The following is a 25,932-nucleotide window of genomic DNA, read 5'->3' on the forward strand; positions in this document are numbered from 1 at the left end:
AATAAGACAGAACATTTGTGGCATAAAAAAGTTATAGGGTTTCATCAGGAAGTCACGGGGTATGCACTAGGTGGAAAGGAAACAGTGCGATCACCCCAAAACCTTTGCAGGCGCAAGCAGTATTGAATGTGGGATCACATGTATGACCACCCCGACAGCATCATGAGCATAAATCATCATGAATGCACAATTTAAAAAAAAGTCATAGTTGCTGACTCTGTAAGGCACTCTTGCTGATGTCAGTCTCCTGTGGAAGGGGCAGCTAGCTAGTTAGGAATTGCATGTTTCCACAGAGCAGGCCAGTAGCCCCTAATTCCACCACCATCTGGGAGATCATTGATGTTATTTCTAGCTTCTCAAGTGCCTAAAATAGCTGGCTTACATCATGTCTGCACCATTAGTCGGGCCCTTTAAAACACCTCCGGCGTTAGTTTGGCTCAATTCCACTGCATAATAACCTGCTACTGCTGCTGCTGCCATTTGCACAGTTGTTCATGTCTAACTGAGGTTCACTATTTGCCTCAATGACTTTGTCAGTGTCAATGTTATTGCCTCCCATCTCAAGGTTAAATAAACGGAGAACTGGTGGGAAGTGAAATGCAAAGGGAGATGAGTAAATCATTAGGTATTCCTCTTTAAACAAGGAGCTTTTCATAAGCAGCAGCCTATGATAGAATTGTTTTTGTATACAGTCTATTTATTCCCGGGGCAGTCTTGGTTTCACAGTTCTTTTGTTGCGTAGAATTATTATAGCTGGAGCATGGGAAGACACTTTGTGCATGCTCAGAGCCCTTGGGATTGAACAGAGGTCCAGCAACTGTAGGGGAGAACAGAGCTCTGGGCACTCTCATCTTCAGACCCTTGATGAGAACAGTTCTTTGGCAAGAGATGAAAACAGATCTCATACTGGGCAAAAAATAATTTTGTCTTTGGTCATTCAGTGACAGGAGGTAAGAATTGCTTCTTCAAGGTAAAAGTGAAATGCTGGATAATATTTCCGCTTTGTTTTTACTTGTTGCTTTCAAACTCTCAGCCCCAATGATAACATCTCTTGTTTTAAGAATTTGAGATTAAAGGGTGAAAAATTATTTAAAGCACTTTTAAAGTCTGCATGGGATTGGCAAACTCTTGGTTAGACACTGGAGATTCTTGGGCATGCATGTGTGGGTGAAGTTAAAAGTAAATATAGAAATGTCAAGGGGGCGCAGCTCAGTGGCTGAGCATTTGCTTTGCATGCAGAAGGTCCCAGGTTCAATCTCCAGCATCTCCAGGTATGGCTGGGAGAGACCTCTGCCCGAAACCCTGGAGAGCCACTGCCAGTCAGTGTGGACAGTACAGAGCTAGATAGACTCAGTACAAGGCAACTTCCTATATTCCTCTATTCCACTCTTTTTAGGGGAAGGTCTTAGCTCAGTAGTAGAGCATCTGCCTTACATATAGAAGGTGCCAAGTTCAATCTCCACCATCTCCTGGTAGGACTGAGAGAGGCTCCTGTCTGAAACCCCAGAGAGCCACTGCCAGTCAGTGTGGACAATACTGAGCTAGATGGACCCATGGTCTGACTCAGTATAAGGCATCTTCCTATGACACTAGGGTAATCCACTTATGTGCCATCCAAAAAAGGGGAAATGCATCACTGAAAAAGAGGACCAGTGGGGACATGTCTCTGCTCAAAATGTGCATGTGCTAATATGTAGATGCACAATATGCTAATGTATAGATGAACAACCACTTAGAAGCTATTATGGCATGCAAGCAGTACATCAATCAGTCAATCAGTCACAATCATTGCTGAAATTTAAACAGAAATACAGAACATCTCACCATAAAGGGGAAGGCTGTGACCAGGTGACCTGTGTGCCAGTCTGCTGTCCAGGGGCCTGCTCTCATTTCTAATGTTTTTGTCACCTTTAAATTGGGCTTGAACTGACAGGCCTTCATGTAACACAGGGATGGGGAACCTGTGGCTCTTCAGACATTGTTGGATGACTGCAACTCTCATCAGACCCCAACCAGCATGGCCGATGGCTAGGGATGATAGGAGTTGTAGTCCAACAGAATCTGGAGGGCCACAGGTTCCCTATCCCTGATCGAGAGGATTATTCCAAATAGCCATCTGTCCTCTGACAGTCCTTTTTTTATTTATTTAATTTAATTTATATACCGCCCTAAGCCCAAGGGCTCTCTGGGCGGTGTACATAACAATAAAACAATCAGAAAATATATAAATACAATAATACAATGGAATCAAACCAAACAGACGTAAACAAAAATCAAAACAGCAGCAAAATACATCAATAAATATTAATAGTACACATTAAAATGCCTGGGAATATAAAAAGGTTTTCACCTGGCGCCGAAAAGATAGCAGCGTCGGCGCCAGGCGCACCTCATCGGGGAGACCATTCCACAATTCGGGGGCCACAACCGAAAAGGCCCTATTTCTAGTCACCACCCTCTGAGCTTCTCGATGGGATGGTACTCGGAGGAGGGCCTTAGATGTTGAGCGCAGTGTACGGGTAGTTTCATATTGGGAGAGGCGCTCCACCAGGTATTGCGGTCCCATGCCGTGTAAGGCTTTATAGGTCAAAACCAGCACTTTGAATTTAGCCCGGAAACAAATAGGAAGCCAGTGCAGACGGGCCAGAACAGGTGTTATATGAGCGGACCTTCTGGTCCGCGTCAACAATCTGGCCGCTGCATTCTGGCCTAACTGTAGTTTCCGAACTATCTTCAAGGGCAGCCCAATGTAGAGCGCATTGCAGTAGTCCAATCTACAAGTTACCAGAGCATGAACGACTGAGGCGAGGTCGTCACTGTCCAGATAGGGACGTAGCTGGGCTACCAATCGAAGATGGTAGAAAGCATTCCGTGCCACTGAGGCTACCTGAGTCTCAAGAGACAGGGAAGGGTCGAAAAGAACTCCCAAGCTACGAACCTGTTCTTTCAAGGGGAGTGTAACCCATCCAGAACAGGATGAACATCCACCATCTGGGCAGAGAAGGCACTCACTAACAGCGTCTCGGTCTTGTCTGGATTAAGCTTCAGTCTGTTAGCTCCCATCCAATCCATTATCGCGGCCAGGCAACGGTTTAGTACGTTAACAGCCTCACCTGAGGAAGATGAAAAGGAGAAATAAAGTTGCGTGTCATCAGCGTACTGGTGACAACGCACTCCAAAACTCCTGATGACCGCACCCAGCGACTTCATATAGATGTTAAAAAGCATGGGGGACAGTACCGATCCCTGTGGGACTCCACAATGGAGAGTCCAGGGTGTCGAGCAGTGTTCCCCAAGCACTATCTTTTGTTGACGACCCACCAAGTAGGAGCGGAGCCAGTGCCAAGCATTACCCCCAACTCCCAACTCCGTGAGCCTTCCCAGAAGGATACCATGGTCGATGGTATCAAAAGCAGCTGAGAGATCAAGGAGAATCAACAGGGTCACACTCCCCCTGTCCCTCTCCCTACAAAGGTCATCATACAGGGCGACCAAGGCTGTTTCGGTACCAAACCCAGGCCTAAAACCGGATTGAAATCAAATAGAGGTCTTTCTGCCGCAAAGCAGGACAGACGTCCAGTCTACCCAATAGGCAGAGCTCGTATGCCAGGACCTCAATTTCTAAGTGCTATGAGAGAGGGAGGGGAAAAATCTTTCTGTTCACTCTTGCCATGCCATTCACTGCAGCCTTGTATATTGTTTTATAGTATTGAGGGTTTTCCTTTTTTAAACCTACCAAACTAGGGGTGGGTGAATATGCCAATCTCATTTTCTCATTTTCCCCATCTTAAGTTCAGTTCTCCACATTTCCACATCAGTTTGCAATGACTTCCTCCTAATATACATCTTTTTGTATCCAATTTTGCCAAATATACACATTTTTGCAAAGCAATTTCCCCTAAAATAATGCATTTTTGTATGTTATTTTCATGAACATATGCATTTTATGCATACTTTACCCCAGTATATGCATTCTTGTGCACATTTCCTAGCTAGAGAACTGCATTGCAAAATTCAGAGGTGTGAAGTTTCATGTTTTGATTTGCATTATTACTTCACAAAGTGTGAATTAGGCATGTTCATCCTTAAATGCAAACCCAATGTAATTTCCCCCCATCCCTAACCACAACACCCCCAACTTCAGCTCTGATCTTTCTTGTGGGGGGGGGGGACCTCTCAAATCCTATTTTGAACACAAAAGCAGAGCAGCATCTCTGCAGTTGGACTCAATCCAATGAGAGAATCATCACCTTTCTTTGATTTGTTTCATCAAAGCTTAGGAGGAAACAACAGCAACTCTCTGGATGACTGACTGCAGCAGAGGCTGGAATGCAGACATTGCATTTCGATGTGGGGTGGGAGGGGGCGAGAAACAACCATTCAGCACCCACGCTCCCCTCTGTGTGGGAGAGTTTGTTGGCCCAAAGGCAAAAAGAAAGTATTTCTCTTTCTGAAGCTGAGGAAGAAAACGTTGTGTGACATGAAAATCTTTTACATGGGCAAAGGTAGAGTCCTGGGAGGGCAGCAACTTAAAGAGATTTCATGTAACCTTCTTCTCTAACTCTCCCTCCTGTTCGCTTTTGTGTATTTGCCTCAAAGATTCCACAAAGATTCCAAGGAGAATTGTCCTAGGCTTGAAATACATACAGAGCAAATGCTGTGTGTGTGTGCGCACATGCATGTGCACGCATGCATGTGCGCGCATACTCTATCTACCTATCTACCTATCTGTCATTAGGGCTAATGGGGCATTGCCCTACCTTGGTCTGACCTCATGCAACCCACACTTGCTGTCTTCTTACTTATGCCGAGTTCAGGGGGTGACACTACCTGCCTGCTTCCTTCCTCTCTGTGTTGCTGTTGCAGTATTCAGCAAATACTGTGACAAAACTCAATAATTATTTGGCTCTGCTTGTCATTGGCTGTGGTTCTGCCTGTCACTGATGCTGGCTCCACCTACTGTTGGGCTCCCTGTGTTCTGCCCCACCAGTCACAGTATTCAGCCCCCCACGCCCCGATCCAGTGTCAGCTGGTGCACACTAGACCTGGCAGGTCTGCTAGGTCATGGGGGCATGGCCAATCGCAGTCACAGGGTTGTGGCCAAGTTTATGTATATATTTATAAAAATATGTGTATACCACTATTCTATTTAAAAAACATCAAAGCTGTTTACAAGTTTTTTTAAAAAATGTACAGTAAAAACCATTAAAAATACAATAAAAACAGAGGGCAACTATTGCAAAAAGACATCTTCTTAATTGAAACAGAAGATGCCAGTTGTTCTTGTTTCCTCCCCATCCTCCTCAATGCAAACCTCCTGCAGACACTTAAGCATCTCTTATTGATGTGTGCTATTTGTAGCCCTTGGCCAAGCTTGGAGGCTGGGATATGTATAAGTGTAGCCATCAGGGGTAACATCTCAGTAGCAGAGAGTAAAAATATTTCAGTGGAATGAAAGGGGGAAGATTGCCAGCATGTTTTAACAGCCCATTCTTGAGTATATGCAAGAGTTTTTTTTAAATGGTGCATTTGAAGAGTATTTGCTGCAGTTACTCTCTTGTACCTCCTAATAAGTTGCCCCAGGACAGCAGAGCTGAAAGGAAGCACACTCTGGCCTTCATCCATGGCTAAGGGAGCAAAGGCCACTGGGAGGTTGCAACCCCTGCCTCCCAAGAAGAACTTCACAGCAGGGGGAGGCCATTCGTCTGCTAGAGAAGGAGCAGCTGCAGGGAAATTGCTTCTCCACTCCCTGCTGGAAAGTACACTCTGCTCCAAGTTTAGGGATGGGCAAATCTGTCAATTTCAGTTTTTTCATTTTTCTAGGATTGGTTTTCCACTCTTTGGTTCTCCACTCTTTCACATCAGTTTATGATTTTTTAAAATAAAAATGTACTCATGAACGTTTATCAGCCTTTTAGTTTCTCCAAGCATACACATTTTTGTATGCAATTTTGCGAAAGATATACATTTTTGCAGAGCAATTTCCCCTAATATAATGTATTTTTGTATGTTATTTTCACTAATATCCTGTTATATACAAAGCCCAGAACAGCTTGGGTCCAGGATAGGGTTGCCAGGTTCTTGGCCTGAGACTGATCCTGTATCTTTAGGAGAAGAGAAAGTCAGCCAAGTGCAGGTATTATTGCAACTCTGTAATGGGAAGAACCACAAGGTGGAATTCTCCCTTCCCCCTGCCCAACTTTTAAAGATACAGAAGACCTCTTGGTTGCCAGGCCCAGCCTCCAAGAGGTCTTCTGTATCTTTCAAAGTTGTGGAGGGGAGAGGGAGAATTCCATTACAGAGTTGCAAGAACACCTGCACTTGGCTGACCTTCTCTTCTCCTAAAGATACAGGATCAGACTCAGGCCGTGGACCTGGCAACCCTAGTCCAGGATAACTTAAGGACCCCTTATCACTGAGATCATCCAGAGGAGTGCTCTTGGTTGTCCCCCATGTAACAGAGGCCTGAATGGTCTCAACCAGAAGTTGGGCATTCAGTGTCACCAGTCCTATCCAGCTGAGATTAGGCAGGCATCCTTGTTTTTGACTTTCAGATGTCTCTTGAAGACTTTTTTTTGTGCCAACAGGCTTATGAAGCTGCTTATTTTTTTTTTAAAAAAAGTAGAATGCTTTTAAATGTTTTTACGTTACTGTACACCATCCTGATGTTTTGTGAGAGGGCAGTATATAAATACTTTTATACATAAATAAAAATAATATATGCAGTTATATGCATACTTTATCCCTGTATATGTATTTTCCTACTTACTGCTTGACTGGAGGGCTGCACTGAAAAATTCAGGTAAGTGCATATTTTGAAGGAGGGCTGTGCTTCAGTTCACATATGGTTTCTGAAAGTGCAAATTAGGTAGGTTCACCCTTAAATGTGAATGCAATTTCTTCTCCCATCCCTATTGCCAAGTGCCAGTTGCCCTGGGACTACAGAACTGAAGGGGGAACACAGTATGGCCCCATCTTTTAGCCAGGGGCCTAAGGGCTGCTGAGTTGTGTGGATTGATGTTTGTGCATGCCTCTGTAGGTGTGTTTGTTACTCCAACCTATTGTAAGGCACTCTGAGGATCATTTGATGGAAAGGTGGAAGATATCAATATTCTTAAATAAGCAAGCAAGCAAGCTACAGCCAAGTTATTGACACTGGGGAGGGGGGGAGAGAACCAGCTATAATATGGAAAAGGGACTTGTGCCTTGGTCATGTATACTTAGTACACCCACCCACTTAACTGCTTATAAGAAGGATTGTCTGCTTTGAGTCTGATTTAAAGACAAAGAACTCAAAGAAGGGAGGCCAAGGGCCTTAAAGTTGTTCACCAACACTGTGTTCCTAGGCAGCAGAGTGAGCAGGTACCCTGACTACTCACTCACATTCTTCCCCACTGTGGAGAGTCATACTGTATTTCAATACCTTTATATTTATACATTATAAATTAACATATGTGAATTTCAAGCAAATCCCTTACCGCTTTTTCAGCTATGCACATGGCCACCCTAGCTTCCAGCCACCCCTCAGGCCAGAAACAAACCTAGCAAATATATATCTATGACACTTATTGATTGAAATGGCCACTGGTCATTTGCTAGTGAACTGCCTATTACCTGCTGGGTTTGTTGCAAAAACTGTTATAAGGTTGCTGTTTACACACTTACCTGGGAGTAAGTCCCATTGAAGTCAACTAGGCTTACGCACAAGTAGACATGTACAGGACTGCATTGTCAAGCACTTCTTAAGCAAAGGGTACGTACTCAGGATCACTTAAATCAGAATGTCATGCCTTTAGTGTTTGGGCATCCTGAGAATAGGAAGTCTTGGTTTGTAAATGTCAAACAGTAGTGAACCAGGAGGGTTTTCATTTAAAATATACGGTAGGCTCTGCAAGGCTGAAGTGAAACTTTCAACTGTAAAGCAGTTACAAGCATGATCAACAACACAAACTGACAGAGCTTATGGGTTAATTAAATCAATCAATGTGCAAATCTCAAAGAATACTTGAGAAGGCGAAGATAAATGAGGAGGATCCTTGATGCCTGAAGGCCCTGCGATATCCCACTGGTGGCAAATCAGTTGTAAGGAAGCCTGATTTAAGAGGCTTAGAAGACCCCATGATTAGCATCGGAAAAGCTCCACGGGGGAGTCGTGCTAATGAATCCTTTTGAGAACCAGGGATGTAAGCACACACAGTGTGGATATATCCATTTCACTGCCCCCATTCCTACCCTATCTTAAAACTGCCCAAATGTCTAAGACTATTTTCCTCTTTTCATCTGCCACAGTGATTGGGAGTCCCACAAGCAGCCTTTTACAAGATCAGTTCTGTGAAATGCATACTGGAGACTTATGGATTCTCCTGCCTGCTCTTCTTATGAATAATATCATGTATAATATTATACATGGGAGGAGCATGAAGGCATTCAGACAGACTGTGTCAGTCTTTAAAGCAAACAGTACACCCCTCCTCTACCAAAAGCTTCCTTCTTGTTGGCTGGCTACAAAAACTCAAGATTTCTCTCTTTTGCTGACTGCATTCAAAATGGCCCAGTTGTTTTTTGGGGGGATCCCACCAGAGCAGATGAGAATCAGTTTAGAGGCTAGGAGGATCTGTTGACTTCAGTTTATCTCAATGTCTCACATTTCCAATTTCAGTTCTCTACATTTTCACATTAGTTTTCATTTTTGGAAACAAAACAAAAGTCTTCATGAAGATTCATTAGCTTTGTAGTGCACATTTCTTCTAATGGACATATTTTTGTCTGCAATTTTGCCCAATATAGACATTTTTTTGCAAAGCAATCTCCCCTAATATAATGCATTTTTGTACACATTGCTTGGCTGGAGAGCTTCACTGCAAAATTCTGAGAAGTGAAAATTTTGAAGGATGGCTATGTTTCGGTTTGCATATCACTTTGGAAACTGCAAATTAGGTAGATTCGCCTTTAAATGTGAACTGAATTGAATATCTCCCCCATCTGTAGTAGCTAGCAGCTACTGGACACCAAAAAAGATTGGGAAAACACCTAGCAAGCTCTACAAAAGTCTAATTATCGTTTTGCATATGAAAAGAAAATGCTTGCAATACAGTCACATATTGATTTTTCTATTTTTAATGTGGTTGGGAGCCACAAAGTACACAAAGCATGCAAGTCAGGAGGATATCTGATTTTTAAGTGGTGGGTGGAAGCTACTGGCCTCTCTCCAACCTACTGTGCCTTACAGAGAAAAGGTCTTAGCAAGAAGGAAGAGGAGTTGCTTTGCGCCAGTGCCTTTCAGGGCTATAGGGCCCTGTCACAGATCTTTGGTCTAAAGCAGGGGTGGCTAACCTGTGTCCCTCCAGATATTGTTGGACTAGAGCTCCCATCATACCTGGCCAAGCTGGCTGGGCTGCTGGGAGCTGGAGTCCAACAGCATCTGGAGGGGATACATTCCTGGTGTAATGGGCAGGGGTGTAGTTGTCTGGGATCTTGGGGGGGTCTGTCTACTTCCCCAGCAGGGTCCCTACTTCACCGGCATCCTACAAGCCAATCAGCATGAAAGGGAGTGTGTTAGCCACTCAGAACAGCCTTCAAACATGCTTCCTTGTCCTTTTCTGCTGATTGGAGCCAATCAGAATGAAAGGAGGTGAGTCAGCCACTGAGAAGACTCTTTTCAGTAGCTAACACATTCTCCTTTCATGCTTATTGGCTCCTAGGGTTGTCTGTTGTTGTGGAGGACATTGCTTTTTAATATGTTCTTAAACCTTCTTTTTAAACATGTTTTTAATCTTAGAATATGTTTTGAAAGCTTTTTTAAGAAATGTTTTTAAAGATGTTTTTGTTTTAATGTGTTTTAAACTTTGTTTTTATGAAGTTTTAAAGTTTTTAGTGCTTCTGTTTGCTGCCCTGGGCTCCTGCTGGGAGGAAGGGCAAGATATAAATCAAATAAATAATAAATAAATAATAAATACATCATTCTCTTCTGCATGGCAAGACAGAAACTGCATTTACAGAATCATAGAATAGTACAGTTGGAAGGGACCTATAAGGCCATTCCTGCTCAATGCAGGAATCCAACTATACACTATAGCTTGCATCTAATTCAAGAGAGGCATTGACACTCACAAATAAATTGGGTCTCTTAAATGCAAAGAAATTGAGCCACTCACTTTTGTTTTGTCCAGTTTGCGAATGCACAGCAGTGGCTTGGATAGGTGAGGTTCGCTTCAATCAAGGAGCGGAACTTGTCCAAGGGAGGTAGTTTTTTTAAGTTGTAGGTAGATCTTGCTATCAGCTTGTTAATGTTTTCCAGTCCAATGCTGGGCAGCTGGCTGATCCTTGTCTCTGAAATATCCCTTTAAGAAGAAACGTGATTGCTTCAGATTCTAAACAATCCAATTAACAACATACCTGGAACACTGGAAACATTTTGGAATCTCCTTCATTAGCAGCTTAAAATAAAATGGCAAGGAATACTAAGAAAGAAAACTGATCATATGATCATCTGCAAACTTCCATGAGTGCACTGGCTTCCAATTAGCTACTGGGCTAGGTTCAAGGTGCTGGTATTGGTGTACAAAGCTCTATACAGCTTGGGGCCAGAATACCTAAAAGATTGCCTTATCACCTACATACCCAACCAATCACTTCATTCTTCAGGTGAGGCCATTCTGCACATACTATCCTATCAGGAGCACCCACCCTGTGAAACTTCCTCCCACTGCATATAGGTGCTTGCTAAAGACGTTCCTCTTTCAACAAGCCTTCTAAAATATTTACCCCAGTTGGTGTTTGTCTTGGATTTGAATTGATTTTATGTACATCCTGCTGTTTTAAACTGTTTTTATAATTGTTTATAAATATGCAATTGTTATATATATTTCTTTTATATATGTTATATTGTAAATCCCTTTGGGATGGGAAGCAATCCATTAACTAATTAACAAATTAATTAATTATTAATCAATAATAATAATAATAGCTCTCATGTTGTTTTGGAATACAAATTATACATGTTTGCCTTTACATACAATTACAACGGAATTGCATTTCTCCCCATCCCTATTTGAGAGTACACCTGACTGAACATGTAGGATTTAGTTGTAAGTAAACGCTCTTGGACTGAATGCATACTTTCCTGCTTATAAAGTCTTTGTGCTACAACACCAGAAACCTGCATCTAAAAACCTGGTTGGCTACTTTACCACATTGAGGAGGCTTTCAACCAGGACCTTCAGCAGCCAGCCACCTGTACCACCAGCCCTTTAGAGTCTTACTTAAAAGACCTGGTAGACTAGGCTTTAGGACAGGAGTCAGGGCTTGTTCACTGATATATTCATTTTAGCCTAAAATTGTTGTCCATATTAATTTTGCATTGGTGAAATCCTTGATATTTGCAGAGGCTCATGTACTTTTACATTATATTTCTGTAGTATGGGGATTAACAGCAGGATTTTGTGAGCCCTTATGCTCACAAAAAGTTGCTAAGTTAGCAAAAAGTTGCTAAGAGACTTAATACTTCAAGCTTGGAAAGATAAACACCACTGTCTATTATGCAATGGTCTGAGGACATTACTGCCCTGGCTACTTTTGAATATAAGTCTTATAGACGTCAATTTCATGTGGATAACTGGTTAGACATCTGGAGGGAATATATGTTTAACTTAAGATGGAGGTACCAATAGTTATTGGATCTTTAACGTGGGCTAATGGTATTTTATTATGATACATTATTTCCTTTTTTCACATTTTAAGTGCTCTTTCTCCTTTTTTATCTTTTTTGTTAATAAAATTTGCAAATAAAAAAAAAATAATAAAAAAGGGACAGGAGTTGGGAACTGCATCCCAGTGGTGGGAGGGACCAAAGGTAAAAGCAGATGGAGCAATGGATGTGACTTTTGTCTTTGGACAGTAGATTGCATTCAAGTCATGCAAAAGTCAGAGGATTCTACACACATCTTTCTACAACTCTTTATCCAGGAGGGCAAGTGGCATTATCACATTTCAAGAGCACTTTTAAACTAAGCAAAAGCACTCAAGGGGGCTCAGAGAAAGGCAGATGAGGGGAGTGGCCTGAAGAGAGGTGGTGTGACCTGGGTAAAGTCCTAAAACCCAGAAAGCCACATTTCAGCCTTAAGGAAAAGGGTGCCCTTAGGCTGCACACCAGAGTCTATAAAGCCCTTGCAGAGTCTATAAAGCAAACCAGCTTTTCAAACTGTGCAATGTGTCGTTAGAGGCAGAAGAGCAGACTCCAGGGGCTGGTTCTGCTTGTTGTGGTACCTGATTTCTAGCTGCCTCTGATCATGTCTGATTCTTGTCTGAGCCCCAGCTGCAACCTACAAATGACCTGAGTCATTTCAACTCAGGTACTATGCAAAGGAGGACAGGGCTCCTTTACCTTTAATAATTTTGTTGAAGAGGGAATTTCAGCAGGTTCACCCTTGCCCATAAGAAATTAATTCTGCTGAAAAAGTGTTAAAGGTACTTTAATCTGTCTGAATTCAACCTGTACTCCATTGAGCATTGCTTCGTTCTTCTTGGTTCTCACTCACGGCTGCCCATTTCTAAGGCTCACTTGCCCACCAGCTCTTTCTCTGCTGACAGGATCCAACTCATTTTTTCTTTAGATCTGGGGTGAATTTTCTGTTTCTCACCCAAAAGGACCTTTCATTTCCCTTCTCAGAAAGTTCTATTGTGCTGCATTTGTCCCGAACAGTTAGAATGTTCATGAACATTCTGTGTCATCACAGCTCTTCCAGGGGGTAGAGTGCATGCACGTAATAGCTGGCTTTTTAGCGGTTCCCCCCCCCCGAAACTTGTATAGAGATAAGGATGTTGAGGTAGCTTTCTGAAAGAGAAGCCATATTGAACATATATGATTGCTTTCCTCAAGAAAACAGCAGTAAGAGCTGACAAGAAGGGACAAGATGGTACTATGTGGCACACCACAGCACAACTTCCAATCACCCAATGCTAGGGTTACCAACCGTACTCTTTTAAGAGTACATGTACTCTTTTTGAGATGGTGCAACAGCATATTCTTACTTTTCACTTATCGAAGCCAAATGTACTCTTTTTGAAATGACAAAATGATGGTAACCCTACTCAATGCTATTCTCTGAAAACAACCTTGGAGGTAGGATAAGAACCACTGCAAAATAGTGCCTCCAATAACAATCTCACCAAGTCGGCTCAGAAGGATATAATGGTTAATAGTATCACAAGCCACCAAGAGATCAAGTAAGAATAACAGGGTCACACTCCCCCTGTACTGCTCCCAATAGAGGTTATCTATCAGGGTGAACAAGGCCGATTCAGTCCCATAACCAGGCCTGAACCCAGATTGGAATGGGTCAAGATGATCTGTTCCATCCAAAAGCCACAACCCTCTCAATCACCTTCCCTAAAAAAGGGGGTATTTGTGACTGGGCAGTAGTTGTCACAAACTAGGGTCCAGGGTGGGGAGAGGTTGGATCACCACCTCTTTCAAGACGTCTGGGACCACTCCCTCCCGCAAAGATGTATTGATCACACTCTGGATCCGCTTGATCCTACCCGCTCCACAAGCTTTAATAAGCCAAAAAGGGCAAGAGGACACATTGCTGGCCGCATTGTCACAAGCACCTTGTCCACGTCATCAGGCCGCATCAACTGAAACCGATCCCAAGATCTATATGTCTGCCCTCATATCTTTGCAGCAGACTATGATCATTTTCACCTTTCCCCCCCTTTCTTTCATGCTGACCCCATTCTAATTGTCCGTTTTCTGCAACGAACACAAGGTCTGAAGTTTTTATCCTCTCCAGGCCCTTTCAGCTGCAGCCTGAGGGCACCCTTAAAGATGTTTTGTTTTAATATATTTTAAAGACAGTTTTAAAGATGTTTTAGAGTATTTTTAGTGCTTGGTTTGCCTCCCTGGGCTCCTTCTGGAAGGGCAGGATCTAAATGAAAAAAAAAAAAACTAGTAAAGCTGAGAAACTGAGCGTAGCTGCTTTGATGACTTTGGCGAAGAATGTGGGGTGTATGCCTATCAAACAATATATAAATTAGGGCAAAAATGTTGCCTTTAATCAATCAGATTTGATGCTGGGCATTGTCATGTTGCACTGCTAGTACTATCAGGTCTAACTCCTGTCATCAGAAGAGCACTGCTGGATCAGACTAAAAGCCTGTCAAGTCCATTGTCTTGCTTCCCACAGTGGCCAATCAGACGCCTCCAGGAAATCCACAAGCAAGGTGTGAAGGCAACAGGCCTAACTTGCTGCTGGTCCCCAGTTACTGGCATTCAGTGGTGTACATCTCTGGTCATGGCAATTGCATTTAGCTCCTAGAGCTAATACTTGTGGATAACTCCATCCTCCAAAAATGTGTCTAATTCCCCTTTAAATCCATCTAAGCTAGTAGTCATCCCACTTAACTGTGGCAGTGAGTTCCATAAATGTAATTACATGCTATGTGAAAACATGCTTTTTGGGCCTGCCCTAAAACAGTTGCCAGTCTGTTTCATTGGCTAGTCTTCTGAGAGGTAGGGAAAAAAAACTTGTCTTTGTTACATTGGGGTGAGGAGGGACAAGGTGACGTGGAGGAAACATAGACAGAACCATAAAGAACATCAAGAACAGAATCTTCTAGTCACTCAGACCAACAAACATACCCAACATAAAAGCTATTACAGGTGTTGAAGAGTGTGTCCTCATCTACATTGGCCTATTGGAGTTACGACAGCCCTTCAGATGTTGCCGAACTACAACTCCCATAATCCTTGACCATTAACAATGTTGGCTGGAGATGATGGGAGTTGGGAGTCCAACAACAGCTGGAGGACCACACATTACTCAACCCACAGGTGTCCTTGCTTGTCTGGCCAATCTTTCTGCCACTTATTCTGTTGGTCAGAGATGGACAGGGGAACACAGGATGAACCTCTGCCCGATATGCCACATTTTCACCAGTTCCAGACCCATTGTGAATGTGAGTGGTACCACCTTTGCAGGCAATCTTGCAACTCAATGTGTGGCTGCACAATCTAAGCAAATGCTGCCTCTGAATCTTTTTCTTTGAATATTAAACTACCTGGCATTGTTAATTGTCACATGGATATTGATTTGGCGACAAGACTGAAGTCAACCTGCCATGCTATTTAATAAAATATTATTTGCTGTGTGGGGGGAAAAAAGACAGAGAGAAAGAAAGAAAATGAATTGATTTAGCCAATTCTGTTTTTGCCAAGCAAAGATGTTATTATGGGTCAATCATTCCTGTAAGTGAAAGTACATTTGGGTGTACACTCCGGTGACAGCTGAGTAGAAGAACTCTCTTTCATGATCTTGGTCAGGATAAAAAAAGGCAATTTACCATCCACAGAACGATGTAACAGAACAGAATAATTCTCATAAAAATAACTCAGTGTTTGAATTTGAACTATCGGATGAATCTGAACTGCAGTGAAATCAATTTGATAACCCATCAGAATGTGATTGTGTTTGGTTTCTGCTTACAAAGGCGTCGCGTTAACTTTTCGCTACAGGAAAACAATGGTTATTTCCCTCCCCGCCACCCCATCTCAAAGAAATGTTTATTGCTTGACAGCTACAAAGAAGCTTCAGTAATGGCCTTATTCAAATATTAAAATCATAGATAAAGAAGAGATGGCATCCTATGCAGAAAAAAAGAAGAGGTGAATAAATATTATCAGGAGCAGGGTGGGTAAATATAGAAGGTAGAGATTTATATGGTAGCAATGCTGTGAGAACCAGAGGCCTTCACCCTCCCCAAAATATCAGGATTTGTCTGAGAGAGACAAGCACTGCTTAAACATGACTGTATGATAAAATCTAATAGCCAGGCCATGCAGTTAGAAGAATCACAGAGTTCAGATCTTACTGGACTATGCCACTGTTCTTCAGCCCTGCATCCCTGGATGTTGTTGGACTGCAACTCCCATCAGCCCCAGCCAGCTTAGCCAATGGTCAAAGATAATGGGAATTGTAGTCCAACAAAATCTGGGGACCCAAGGTTGAAGGACAGTGGACTATACCCCTTCAGTCAGCAGGTTAGAGAAGTGCCTTTTACCAGCTTTGGTTGGTAAGATAACCATGGCCATATCTGGATTGGGATAGCCTGACCGCTGACGTCCATGCATTGGTAGCCTCCAGATCGGATTACTGCAATGCGCTCTGTGTAGGGCTACCCTGGAGGCTGACCCAGAAGCTTCAGAATGAGTCAGCTCAACTGCTCATGGAGTTAGAATATCAACAACACATTATGCCGCTGCTGAAAAAATCACACTGGCTGCCAATTAGCTATGGGGCTAGGTTTAAGGTGCTGGTGTACAAAGCCCTGTACAGCTTGGGACCAGGATATCTAAGAGATTGCCTTGTCCCTTACATACCCAACTGATCACTGCATTCTGCAGGAGAGGCCATCCTGCAGATACCTTCCTATCAGGAGGTCCTTTATGTATGATGATGGAATCAGGCCTTTAGTGTGGCAGCACCTGGCCTATGGAACTCTCCCCCCACCTCTCCTCCCCACCTTCTCTTGTCTTTTTGGTGCCCACTAAAGATGTTCCTCTTTTAAAAAGTCTTCTAAAATCTGTATCCCAGTTGGTATATTTGAACTGAGTTCATGTTTGTGCTGCTGTTGTTTTCATTCATTGGCGATCACTAATGGCCGAGTAAGATTGTCTTCCAAGATAAGGTCTTTAACGGTGGGTCCGTAAGTGACTGTGGAGGCCTGTGGAGGCCAATTCTGGATCCACACAGCCTCCCACAGTGAGGACATAGGTTTCCAGATGGAAGACAGTTGCGATGAGGATTTGTTTGACATGCCTTCCGCTTAGCTCATTTGTCCCGTTCGCCCTGTATTCGTGCTTCTTCGAAGTCCATAGCACCTTTGATAATAGCCGACCTCCATTTGGGATGTTCATGGGCCAAAACTTCCCAGTTCTCGATGCTCACGTTACATTTTTTTAGATTCACTTTAAGAACATCTTTAAACCTCTTTTGCTGTCCACCGATATTCTGTTTTCCATCCTTAAGTTGGGAGTAAAGTAGCTGTTTTGGAAGATGGTGATCAGGCATTCGAGAAACATGGCCAGTCCAGCGAAGCTGATGTTGAAGGATCATTGTTTCAACACTGGTAATCTTTGCTTCTTCCAAAACGCTAACATTAGTCCGTCTGTCTTTCCAAGTAATTTGCAGAATTTTCCGGAGGCAGCGTTGGTGGAATTATAATAGTTTTTAAAATTGTTCTTATATATGTCATTGTTTTTAACTGTTTTCATACATGTAGCTGTTATGTTATTATGATGTAAATCAATTTGGGATGCCTCATGGGAAGCATTTCATAAATGAAAATAAATAATACTTGAATTAATTCCCATGTAAACAGAACAAAATCTTCTTCCGTATTGAGAGCTAATAGAAAGTGTGTCCAGAGAAGGGCAACCAAGATGATGAGGGAACGAAGCCCTAAGAGCAATGATTGAAAGAGCTGGTTATATTCTAGCCTGGAGAAGAAGAGATTCAGGGAAGACACGATAGCTGTCTTCAAATTGCAGAAGGGCTGCCATGCACAAGTGTGGTGTAGTGGTTAAGGTGTTGGACTATGACCTGGGAGACCAGGGTTCAAATCCCCACACAGCCACGAAGCTCACTGGGTGACCTTGGGCCAGTCACTGCCTCTCAGCCTCAGAGGGAGGCAATGGTAAACCCCCTCTGAATACTGCTTACCATGAAAACCCTGTTCATAGGATCGCCATAAGTCGGAATCGACTTGAAGGCAGTACATTTACATTTTTTGCCATGCACAAGAAGGAACAGACTTGTTCTCTGTTGATCAGAGATTAACAGATTAACAGAGCTGTTGATTGCAGTTTTTGGCTAAACATTAGTAGAAACGTCCTAAAGGTAAGAACTGTTTGACAGTGACAGGGACTCCTTAGGAGGAGGAGTTTAAACATTTGCTAGTCATCTATCAGGGATGTTGTAGTTGCATCCTGCAATGTAGGTCCTGTGTGGAGGGGAAGATTAGCCTAGATGAGCTCCAAGATCCTTTTCAGTTCTATGATTCTGTCTCTAGCTTTTTTCTTGACATGCTAATTGTCTGTGTACAGGGAGATTGTATTTTTAAATTAGGGCTGGGATTCAAATATATATATGTCCTGCAATCTGATTCAGTAATCTGATTCTGAAGTGGTTCAGTCCAGAAAAAGGCCACTAAAATATTCTTATTTTCAAACTGGTCAACATAGAGGGTTTGAGTACACACACTCTCTCACTCATGTGTTGTCTGCTAGCCAGTTAAAAAACACCAGTAAAGTGATCTCCATAATAAAAGATTCTCCACATCTGTTTTGAGAGACTGCTGTACATCTACTCTGAGGTTTGTCATCAGATTTAAGACTTCATGGCTAGGGCAAAACCCAAAATATAGCACAAGGACAGCAGAGGGCTCATGCATTCATGTTCTTCTTGCATGATTTCTAGATGCACCTGGTTGGATACTGTTGGGAACAGCATTGTAGATGGATCCTTAGTCTGATCCAGCAAGGCTCTTCTTATGTTCTTATCACCTTTTGCACCTTGTTCCCCTCTCCCTTTTTGTTGTCTCTCACATCAGAAGCACAGGAATGCATTCAAACCCAACAGGACAAAGCGTCTCTGAGTCTCCCTGAACCCACTCCTGCCGAACTCAGTGGTAGAGAAAACACTTTGCATGCAGAAGGTCCCTGGTTCAATCCCCAGGATTTCTAGGTAGGGCTAAGAGGGGCCCCTGTCTGAACCCTTGGAGAACCACTGCCCAGTGTAGACAATACTGAGTGAGATGGACCAACATACTCATGTTCTGGCCAACCAGATGCATCAAGGAAACACCCAAGCAGGGCCCTCCCCTGTTGTTCCTTGCATACCGCCTCTGAACATGGAGGCTTTAAGCAGCTATTGATATGAGTTTGTCTCATCCATTTTTAAAGCCATCTAAGCCTGAGCTCATCACCACATTCCAAGGAAGTAAATTCCTTGGTTATTTAGAAGCCGGCAGCCAATGTTCTATAAATTAATCATGTGTTGGGAGTCATGTGTAAGCTGCTCCAAGCATTTTAGAGGTAGAGAGGAGGTATCAAAGATAAATATACGTGCATCAAATTTGAAGAGTCACATCTAGCAATAGAATTTAAATGCTTTTGAAAAATTCATTCCACTATTCCCTTCTAGAATTTCCACTGAGTGATATTTAATATATACACACATCCCTCCTTGTCTGATGCGAGCACTCATCTGAGATGGTAACACAATGACAACAAAAGCAAATCATGAAAATTATTACTTACAAAAAACCTGGTCCATCAGCTCCTTGGAAAACTTCATTAGGTAATTTTTCTAGGTTGTAATTACCACTCAAATTTCTATGGTAGAATGAATAAATAAATAAAAGTCACAATGATTACTGTTTAATGATTTTTTTTGTTCATCAATGTACTGGTGTTGCTTAAATGGCTAACATTTAATTTGTCTGTGATTTTAAAAGATTTTAAGAGTTAGAGGCTGTCAGTGCAAATTATAATTTTAACAGCTAGTGCCAGAGTTTGCTTCTTTCCCCTCCTCCCTCCTTATCCATTTTTCCTTTTGTGTTGTGTATTTTAGACTGTAAGTTGGTGGGTACAGCAGTCCAAAGCGGGCCCAGGGAAGAGCCAAGTGGCAGATCTGCAGCAGGATCCAAAACACTGCCAGCTTGTGCCAGCCAGGGTGGAAGGTTTTTTCCTTCTGTTTTACTATGCCAGCTCCAGGGTGGCATTGAGGAGTCCAAGAATCAGACGCAGAGGAACAAAAGGACTTTGGATCCAGCTTTGGATGGGAGTTGTAGTCCATCCCTGGAGGGATGATGGATGCCCCTGTTGTCAACAGCTGGATGGACAACACTCTGACTCAGTATAAAGCAACTTCTTACATTCATGTTATGATCTGGTTCAGTGGTTGTAAGGTTTATATCCCTGTAATAATACAGTGTTTTCAGCTTTGTTTAAACTACCAGGCTTAAGACTAAATATCCTATTCCAAATAAGGTCTTAAAAAAATCAAGTAGAGATTTTGATGATGAATCACTTAGAGGTTTTGATGATGAAGTGGTGTATAAATCCTTTTAAGAAATGAAAGAAATAAAAACTTTATTTAAATATATTGAGCATGATCCAATCACAGTCAAGCACTTTAAAGCCCTGTTCAAATGAATGTGAGACACAAGTCTGTATGTTAAATCTGTTCTACTGGAAACAAAAATTGAACTGAATTTATTTTGTTGCTGTAAGTATTTCCCACAAAATATATTTGAAACGGCTTAATAAATAACCCACACGTACACAGTAATACACAAGTTGCCAAATAAATAATACGCACAGTTCAGACAAAATGGTCCCATTGAAGGCATGGTTTTCAATTTCCCAGATTCCGTTTTTATTCAGCCTTCTGCAATAAAGAGACAATGATTATCAGATTTTTAAAAACACTGTATTTTAAAACACTCTGTAACACCAACTGCCCCCACTTAAAAATAAGTTGTATCAAAGTACTTTTTATATATATATAAAAAACAACCTTCAGTTTGTGACACTCCTGCAGAAAATCCCTGACACAATGGTAAGCATTCAATGACTTGCATTTTTCCAGGGAGTTTGCCATGTGCTACATTCTGCAGTAAAATGGAGTTGATCAAGATGTGACAAAGAGATCTGAAATGTATTTATTCCATTTATATCCTACCTGTACTCCAAGGAGTTCCAGGTGATGTACAAGGTTCTCCCCTCCCCTCATTTTATCCTCCTGACAGCCCTGTGAGGTAGCTTATGCTGAATGATGGTGCACCATTTTGTTTCCAAGAATTCTAATCTTCTGATTTGAATTTTTCATCATTTCCAATTTGGCTATTTTAATTTGTTTCAAGTGTAAAAATATTGCATTGTCGACAAGTAATATTATTACTTTAAAATTTAAATGTTGTAGTAGTAGTAGTAACAACAACAACAACAACAACAACAATAGTTTCTTACCCACCCAACACCATAAGGTCTCAGGGTGGGTTACAACAATTTAAAATTCAATATAAAAACAGTTTAAAACAATTTACAGTCACAGGAATACATATTTAGGGTCACTTCCAGATGACTTTTTTTTAATTTAACTTCATTCTTATTGGTTTGCAGCAAGGCTAAATGACATTGTGTCAAGCACAACTTATCCCCCACTTTCCATTGCATTTTCTGGACACTTTCCTTATAGCAAAAATCCAGTTTCTAAAAATAAAACCCAAATTTGCCATAACCCCTCATTCCCATCACACCCCTGTAACGAAAGCATAAGAAAGCATAACTGAAATAAGCACAAATTTGCCCCGTTGACCTCTCTCTTCATTTTTACCCCCTTTCCCTGCATCAAATTTTAAAAAGTGAGTGTGGTGTTCAACTAACGTGTTCTCAGCGCAAGGATTTCTGCTTGTGTCACAGGACTTCCCCCCTCTCCTCCCCATATGTGCCCCACATCTTCCCTAAATCTGCTCTGGAGGGTTGGGGAACCCTTAGAACAGACACAGGGGGTGTGTGGAGGGGAGGAGAGGGGGCACGCCCTGTGGCACAAGTGGAACTCCTTGTGTGACTTAGTACTACTTTGGATACTATTTTAACTCCCTCGGGATAGGGACTGGTCTTTTTTTGTATTTTGTAAAGCGTTATGCCCATTGACATTATTATTATTATTAGTCACTGTCTCTTAAGGTAGCACTTGTTCACGTTACAAGAGCAAGCCTTGGTTACAGCTTTCACATGGAAAGAGCTGAACCAGGTGCCCACTTGGGATGATGCAGGACGGCATGACAGTAAAAAAGACCCTGGAGGAGCCGGCATATTTGCACGGTTTCACTCAGCTGTAGATCAGTGGGATGACATTAAGGGATGAGGCAGGGGAGCGTTTAATGTGTTACTCTCAGTTACTTTGGACATGCAGAGTGCTTCCCAAAGTGAAGAAGTAACAATAAGACTGGGGACTCTCAAAAAGCTTGCAGAGGATTTTTCTGCTAGAGCACAATGACAGTTAACATGCCTTTTCCTCTCTTCACTCCTTGCTTCATCCCAAACAATCTACTATAATCCGTTGTATTTATCACTTCCACCCGCATAATTTGCCTTCTCCTCTGCTCCTATTGTGACTCGGCAAGGCTCATCCACTCTTAACTCAAAGTGGCAGGCCTGAGTGATGGGTTGACAATGAATCATTTAATTAAACTGTCAGAAAGCCTGCACACTCGGCCTCTAATCCAGAGCGAATGCTGCCCATTCAAGCAATGCGCTTATCTAAGGTGCAAGAGGGTGTGCTAAGGTCGACATGGAAATCAATTATGGTCATGGTGGGAGAGATTACCCTTTTGACAGTGAAAGGCATGTGCCTGGTGGTGTCATGTCTTTGATACGTGTCAGAGCCAATCATCACTTACAAGGAAACCTTCTGTAATGCCGGTGGATGTGACAAACGAAGCCAGAGAGAAATGGCTTCACAGCCAGGCTCCCTGACACACAAGCACTTGTGACAAGCCAATGGGAGTGCACAAGAGAGAGAACCAATCAGGATGCGGACTCCCTAAGCCTAGCCTGTAGCCCAGCCTTTCCCAACCTTTGGGTCCCCAGATGTTGTTGAACTACAACTCCCATAAGCCCCAGCCAGCAAGGCCAATGGTCAGGAATGATGGGAATTATAGTCCAGCAACATCTGGGGACCCAAAGGTTGAGAAAGGCTGCTGTAGCCCTTGAGGGAAGATTCAGATGGTGGAGTCATTCAGCAACAACTTTCTGACAAGAGTTTCTATTTTTTTATTTATTTCTCCGATTTATTTATCGCCCATCTGGCTGGAAACCGAGCCACTCTGAGCGATGTACAAAGTCATCATATATAAGTATCACAACATCAAAACAGCAATAAAACTAAAACAACAGGTAAAGGTTACTACAGTAAAGTTCAATAAAGCTTCTGGCCCGTATAGTCCACAAGGTGCGTCATTTGCGAAACCGAAAGCAACATCTCCTCTCACTCTCAGCATCCAGCATCCAGCGTAGCAAACAGTGAGAGGCGGCACAAACAGGCCCCACGAAGACGCGACCAACAGGAAAGTTCTCCCCGAGAAGCCAAAAGCAAAGGCGATGAGAGGCAAAACGCGGCCGACACAGGCGAAACGAGCAAGGCCAGCACGGCAGGACAACGGAGGCCGCAGGGGCGCGCCCCAACCCCAGCAGCCAACGGAAAAACTGCCGCGGTGAACAATGCTGTCTCCCGAATAGAGGCCGCAGCCCCAGGCTCGCCGAAGGGCCGCAGCTCATCCCCAGCTCCGATCCGGCAACCAGGAAACGGCGGCGGCGGCCCAGCGTAGGTGAAAGTCTTACATCGTATTTCTGATAGCTGGCATCCAGGTCGGGTCCGAGGGTGGTGACATAAGAGGGAGGGAGGCTACCCCATATTTTCCAATGCATTGTAACCTCCAACAAGGGAGAAATTACCGCATAAAAGCTGTTTGTTGTGGAGCTCCCTCGCCCGTAGCTGTTACTCCTGCCGCCATGATGTTGAAGATATTATGCAAATCATGTCCTTATGTTCAAGGTTGGATCTTCTCTTTTTCTTTCTAGAATGTTCAATAAAAAGCAAGTAGAAGAAAGCTCCAATCCCGATGCCAGAGCCATGATGATTATGGTGTTGATGATAATAGTTACTATTAACTCTTCGTTGTCTTTGTTGTCTTTCTTGTATTGTTTTTGATGCTTGCTAAAACCTTTTTTCTTTAGGCAAGCCTTCCCCAACATGTAATTTTATTATATACATTTTAAAAATATTGCTTATTATATATATTTTGATTTTTTTTATGTCTACTGTTTTTAAAGTATATTTTACTGCTATTTTTAATCAATATTTTATACCGTTTTATGTAAACATAGATGGAGGCAGTATTCTTCCGAGTACCAGTTGCTGGAAACCACAGGAGGGGAGACTGCTCTTCGCATTCAGCTCCTGCTTGCAGGCTTCCCATGGGCAACTGGTTGGCCAGTGTAAGAACACGATGCTGGACTAGATGGGCCATTGGCCTGATCCAGCAGGCTCTTCTTATGTTATTATGCTTAGAACTGGTTTTCTTTCTTTTCTTTTTTTGCTTAATTGGTATGTAATTTTGCTAAATGAATAAATTACTACTACTGCTGCTACTTTTTCAGCAGTAGCGATGGGATGAACTACCCCATACAGGCTTCAAGTGGGGTCAGAAACTATTTCCCTCAAAGCTCAGACACAACACTGTGAATTCTGAGCCAAGGCCAAATTTGATCACATTGTACCAATGATTTCCAGTCTGTTCCCCAGCTGTTCATACCCCCCGAGGGCCTTCAAATGCCCTTCCACCTCTATGGCTTCTGCCATCCCAGTCTAGGGTTGCCAGGTTCCTGGCCTGAGACTGATCCTGTATCTTTAGGAGAAGGGAAAGTCAGCCAAGTGCAGGTGTTCTTGCAACTCTGTCATGGGAAGAACCACAAGGTGGAATTCTCCCTCCCCCCTGCACAACTTTTAAAGATACAGAAGACCTCTTAGAGGCTAGGACTGGCAACCTACAGGTCTTCTGTATCTTTAAAAGTTGTGCAGGAAAAAGGGAGAATTCCACCTTGTGGTTTTTCCCATTGCAAGAACACCTGCACTTGGCTGACTCTCTTCTCCTAAAGATACAGGATCAGTCTCAGGCCAGGAACCTGGCAACCCTACCTCGCTTTGCCCTCCTCACTTTGTTTACTGCTCTGGCATTGGTAGTGGAATGAAAGAATGGAAATGGCATTCCCCAGTGCTCCCAGCACCCAGTTTGCAGCTGTAGGTGTATGCCAGGCACCAGGGGAGTGTATGTATGTGTGGACCTCCCTCCCTTCTACCACAGCTGTAACTTTAATGGTAAGTGGGTAGGTCAGTGCAAGGGAGTTTGGAAATGTATGTGAAGGAGAGAGACAGAGGGAAATGTAAGTTCCTGTCTGGCTTGGATTTTAATGCAAGCCAAAGAACTTTAGAAATTGTAATGTTGCACCTTGTGTCTGAGGCAAGTATTTCAAGCCACTAGGTTTCATATTTTTGAGCCGGCAAATACAAAACTCAGTGCCACTCATATCAGTCACATCACTCCAGTAACATTACCAAGGTTGTAGCAACCCCTTTCTTATGGTAAACAGATAATCCACGGCGTTTGCAATAGCCACTTCTAAGAGGGCTGGGTGATATAGTGGCTAAAGTGACAACTACAAATCAGGGCATCCCTGGTTTGAATCTCACTTCTATTATGAACTCACTAGGTGACCTCAGGCAAGTTGCTCTCTTTCAGCCTCTGTTTCCCCATCTCAAAATGAAGGGAAATATTGATTTACATTACAGGGTTGTTGTAAGGATAACAGCTGGATAATGCATGTGATGGACCTTCGAAGGCTTGAAAGTGCTATATAAATCCCAAGCATTTATACAGAGTTGATGCATAACCTTATCATCCAGGTGTGGCAAATACTCCCACTTCTAACCTAGCTGGACCCAGAGGTGAAGGAGGATTCAGAGCTAATTTTCATATTAATAATTCCCCTCAACCAAATAGGCACAGTTAAATTTAATACACAGGGAATAGTCATCTCTCATGATAGGCCCACCATCATGGCATCTGATAGAAACCAGAACACCTTTTGGCGCACACTAAAACATCTCCAGCCATAAAACCATCAACTTATCTCCAAGACATAAAATCTTAGAGTGACTACCATCAATTAGGAGTAATTAAATCACACTGATAATAAGGCTATTAATTACCTATATCGTAAATTGTTAAGTGGTTCCACTTAGTCGGACAATTATTGGTATAAATATTGAAAAACATTCCTAAACTGATGACTTCTTTGTATGTTTAGTG

General features: G+C 42.6%; 1 protein-coding gene and 1 long non-coding RNA gene across 6 annotated transcripts in view; one reads left to right on the forward strand and one right to left on the reverse strand.

The window, feature by feature from the left end:
- Positions 1 to 25,932, reverse strand: part of FSHR (follicle stimulating hormone receptor) — a 148,449-nt gene that overhangs the window by 7,496 nt on the left and 115,021 nt on the right. For all 4 annotated transcript variants that reach the window (XM_061625657.1, XM_061625658.1, XM_061625656.1 and 1 more), the window contains 3 exons: positions 20,379 to 20,447; positions 19,316 to 19,390; positions 10,155 to 10,340 (listed from right to left, as the gene is read on the reverse strand). In XM_061625657.1, the coding sequence (XP_061481641.1) occupies positions 10,155 to 10,340; positions 19,316 to 19,390; positions 20,379 to 20,447 (330 nt within the window). The remainder of the gene's footprint in view (positions 1 to 10,154; positions 10,341 to 19,315; positions 19,391 to 20,378; positions 20,448 to 25,932) is intronic.
- Positions 599 to 20,330, forward strand: LOC133383959 (uncharacterized). 2 transcript variants are annotated; one of them, XR_009762438.1, is made up of 5 exons: positions 599 to 950; positions 17,025 to 17,124; positions 18,607 to 18,740; positions 19,200 to 19,355; positions 19,629 to 20,330. It is a non-coding gene; the product is annotated as an uncharacterized LOC133383959 (long non-coding RNA). The 2 variants fall into 2 exon arrangements; XR_009762437.1 differs by lacking the exon at positions 17,025 to 17,124 and having other exon boundaries at positions 610 to 950.

The sequence above is a fragment of the Rhineura floridana genome, chromosome 4 (assembly GCF_030035675.1).
Source record: "Rhineura floridana isolate rRhiFlo1 chromosome 4, rRhiFlo1.hap2, whole genome shotgun sequence".
NCBI lineage: Eukaryota > Metazoa > Chordata > Lepidosauria > Squamata > Rhineuridae > Rhineura > Rhineura floridana.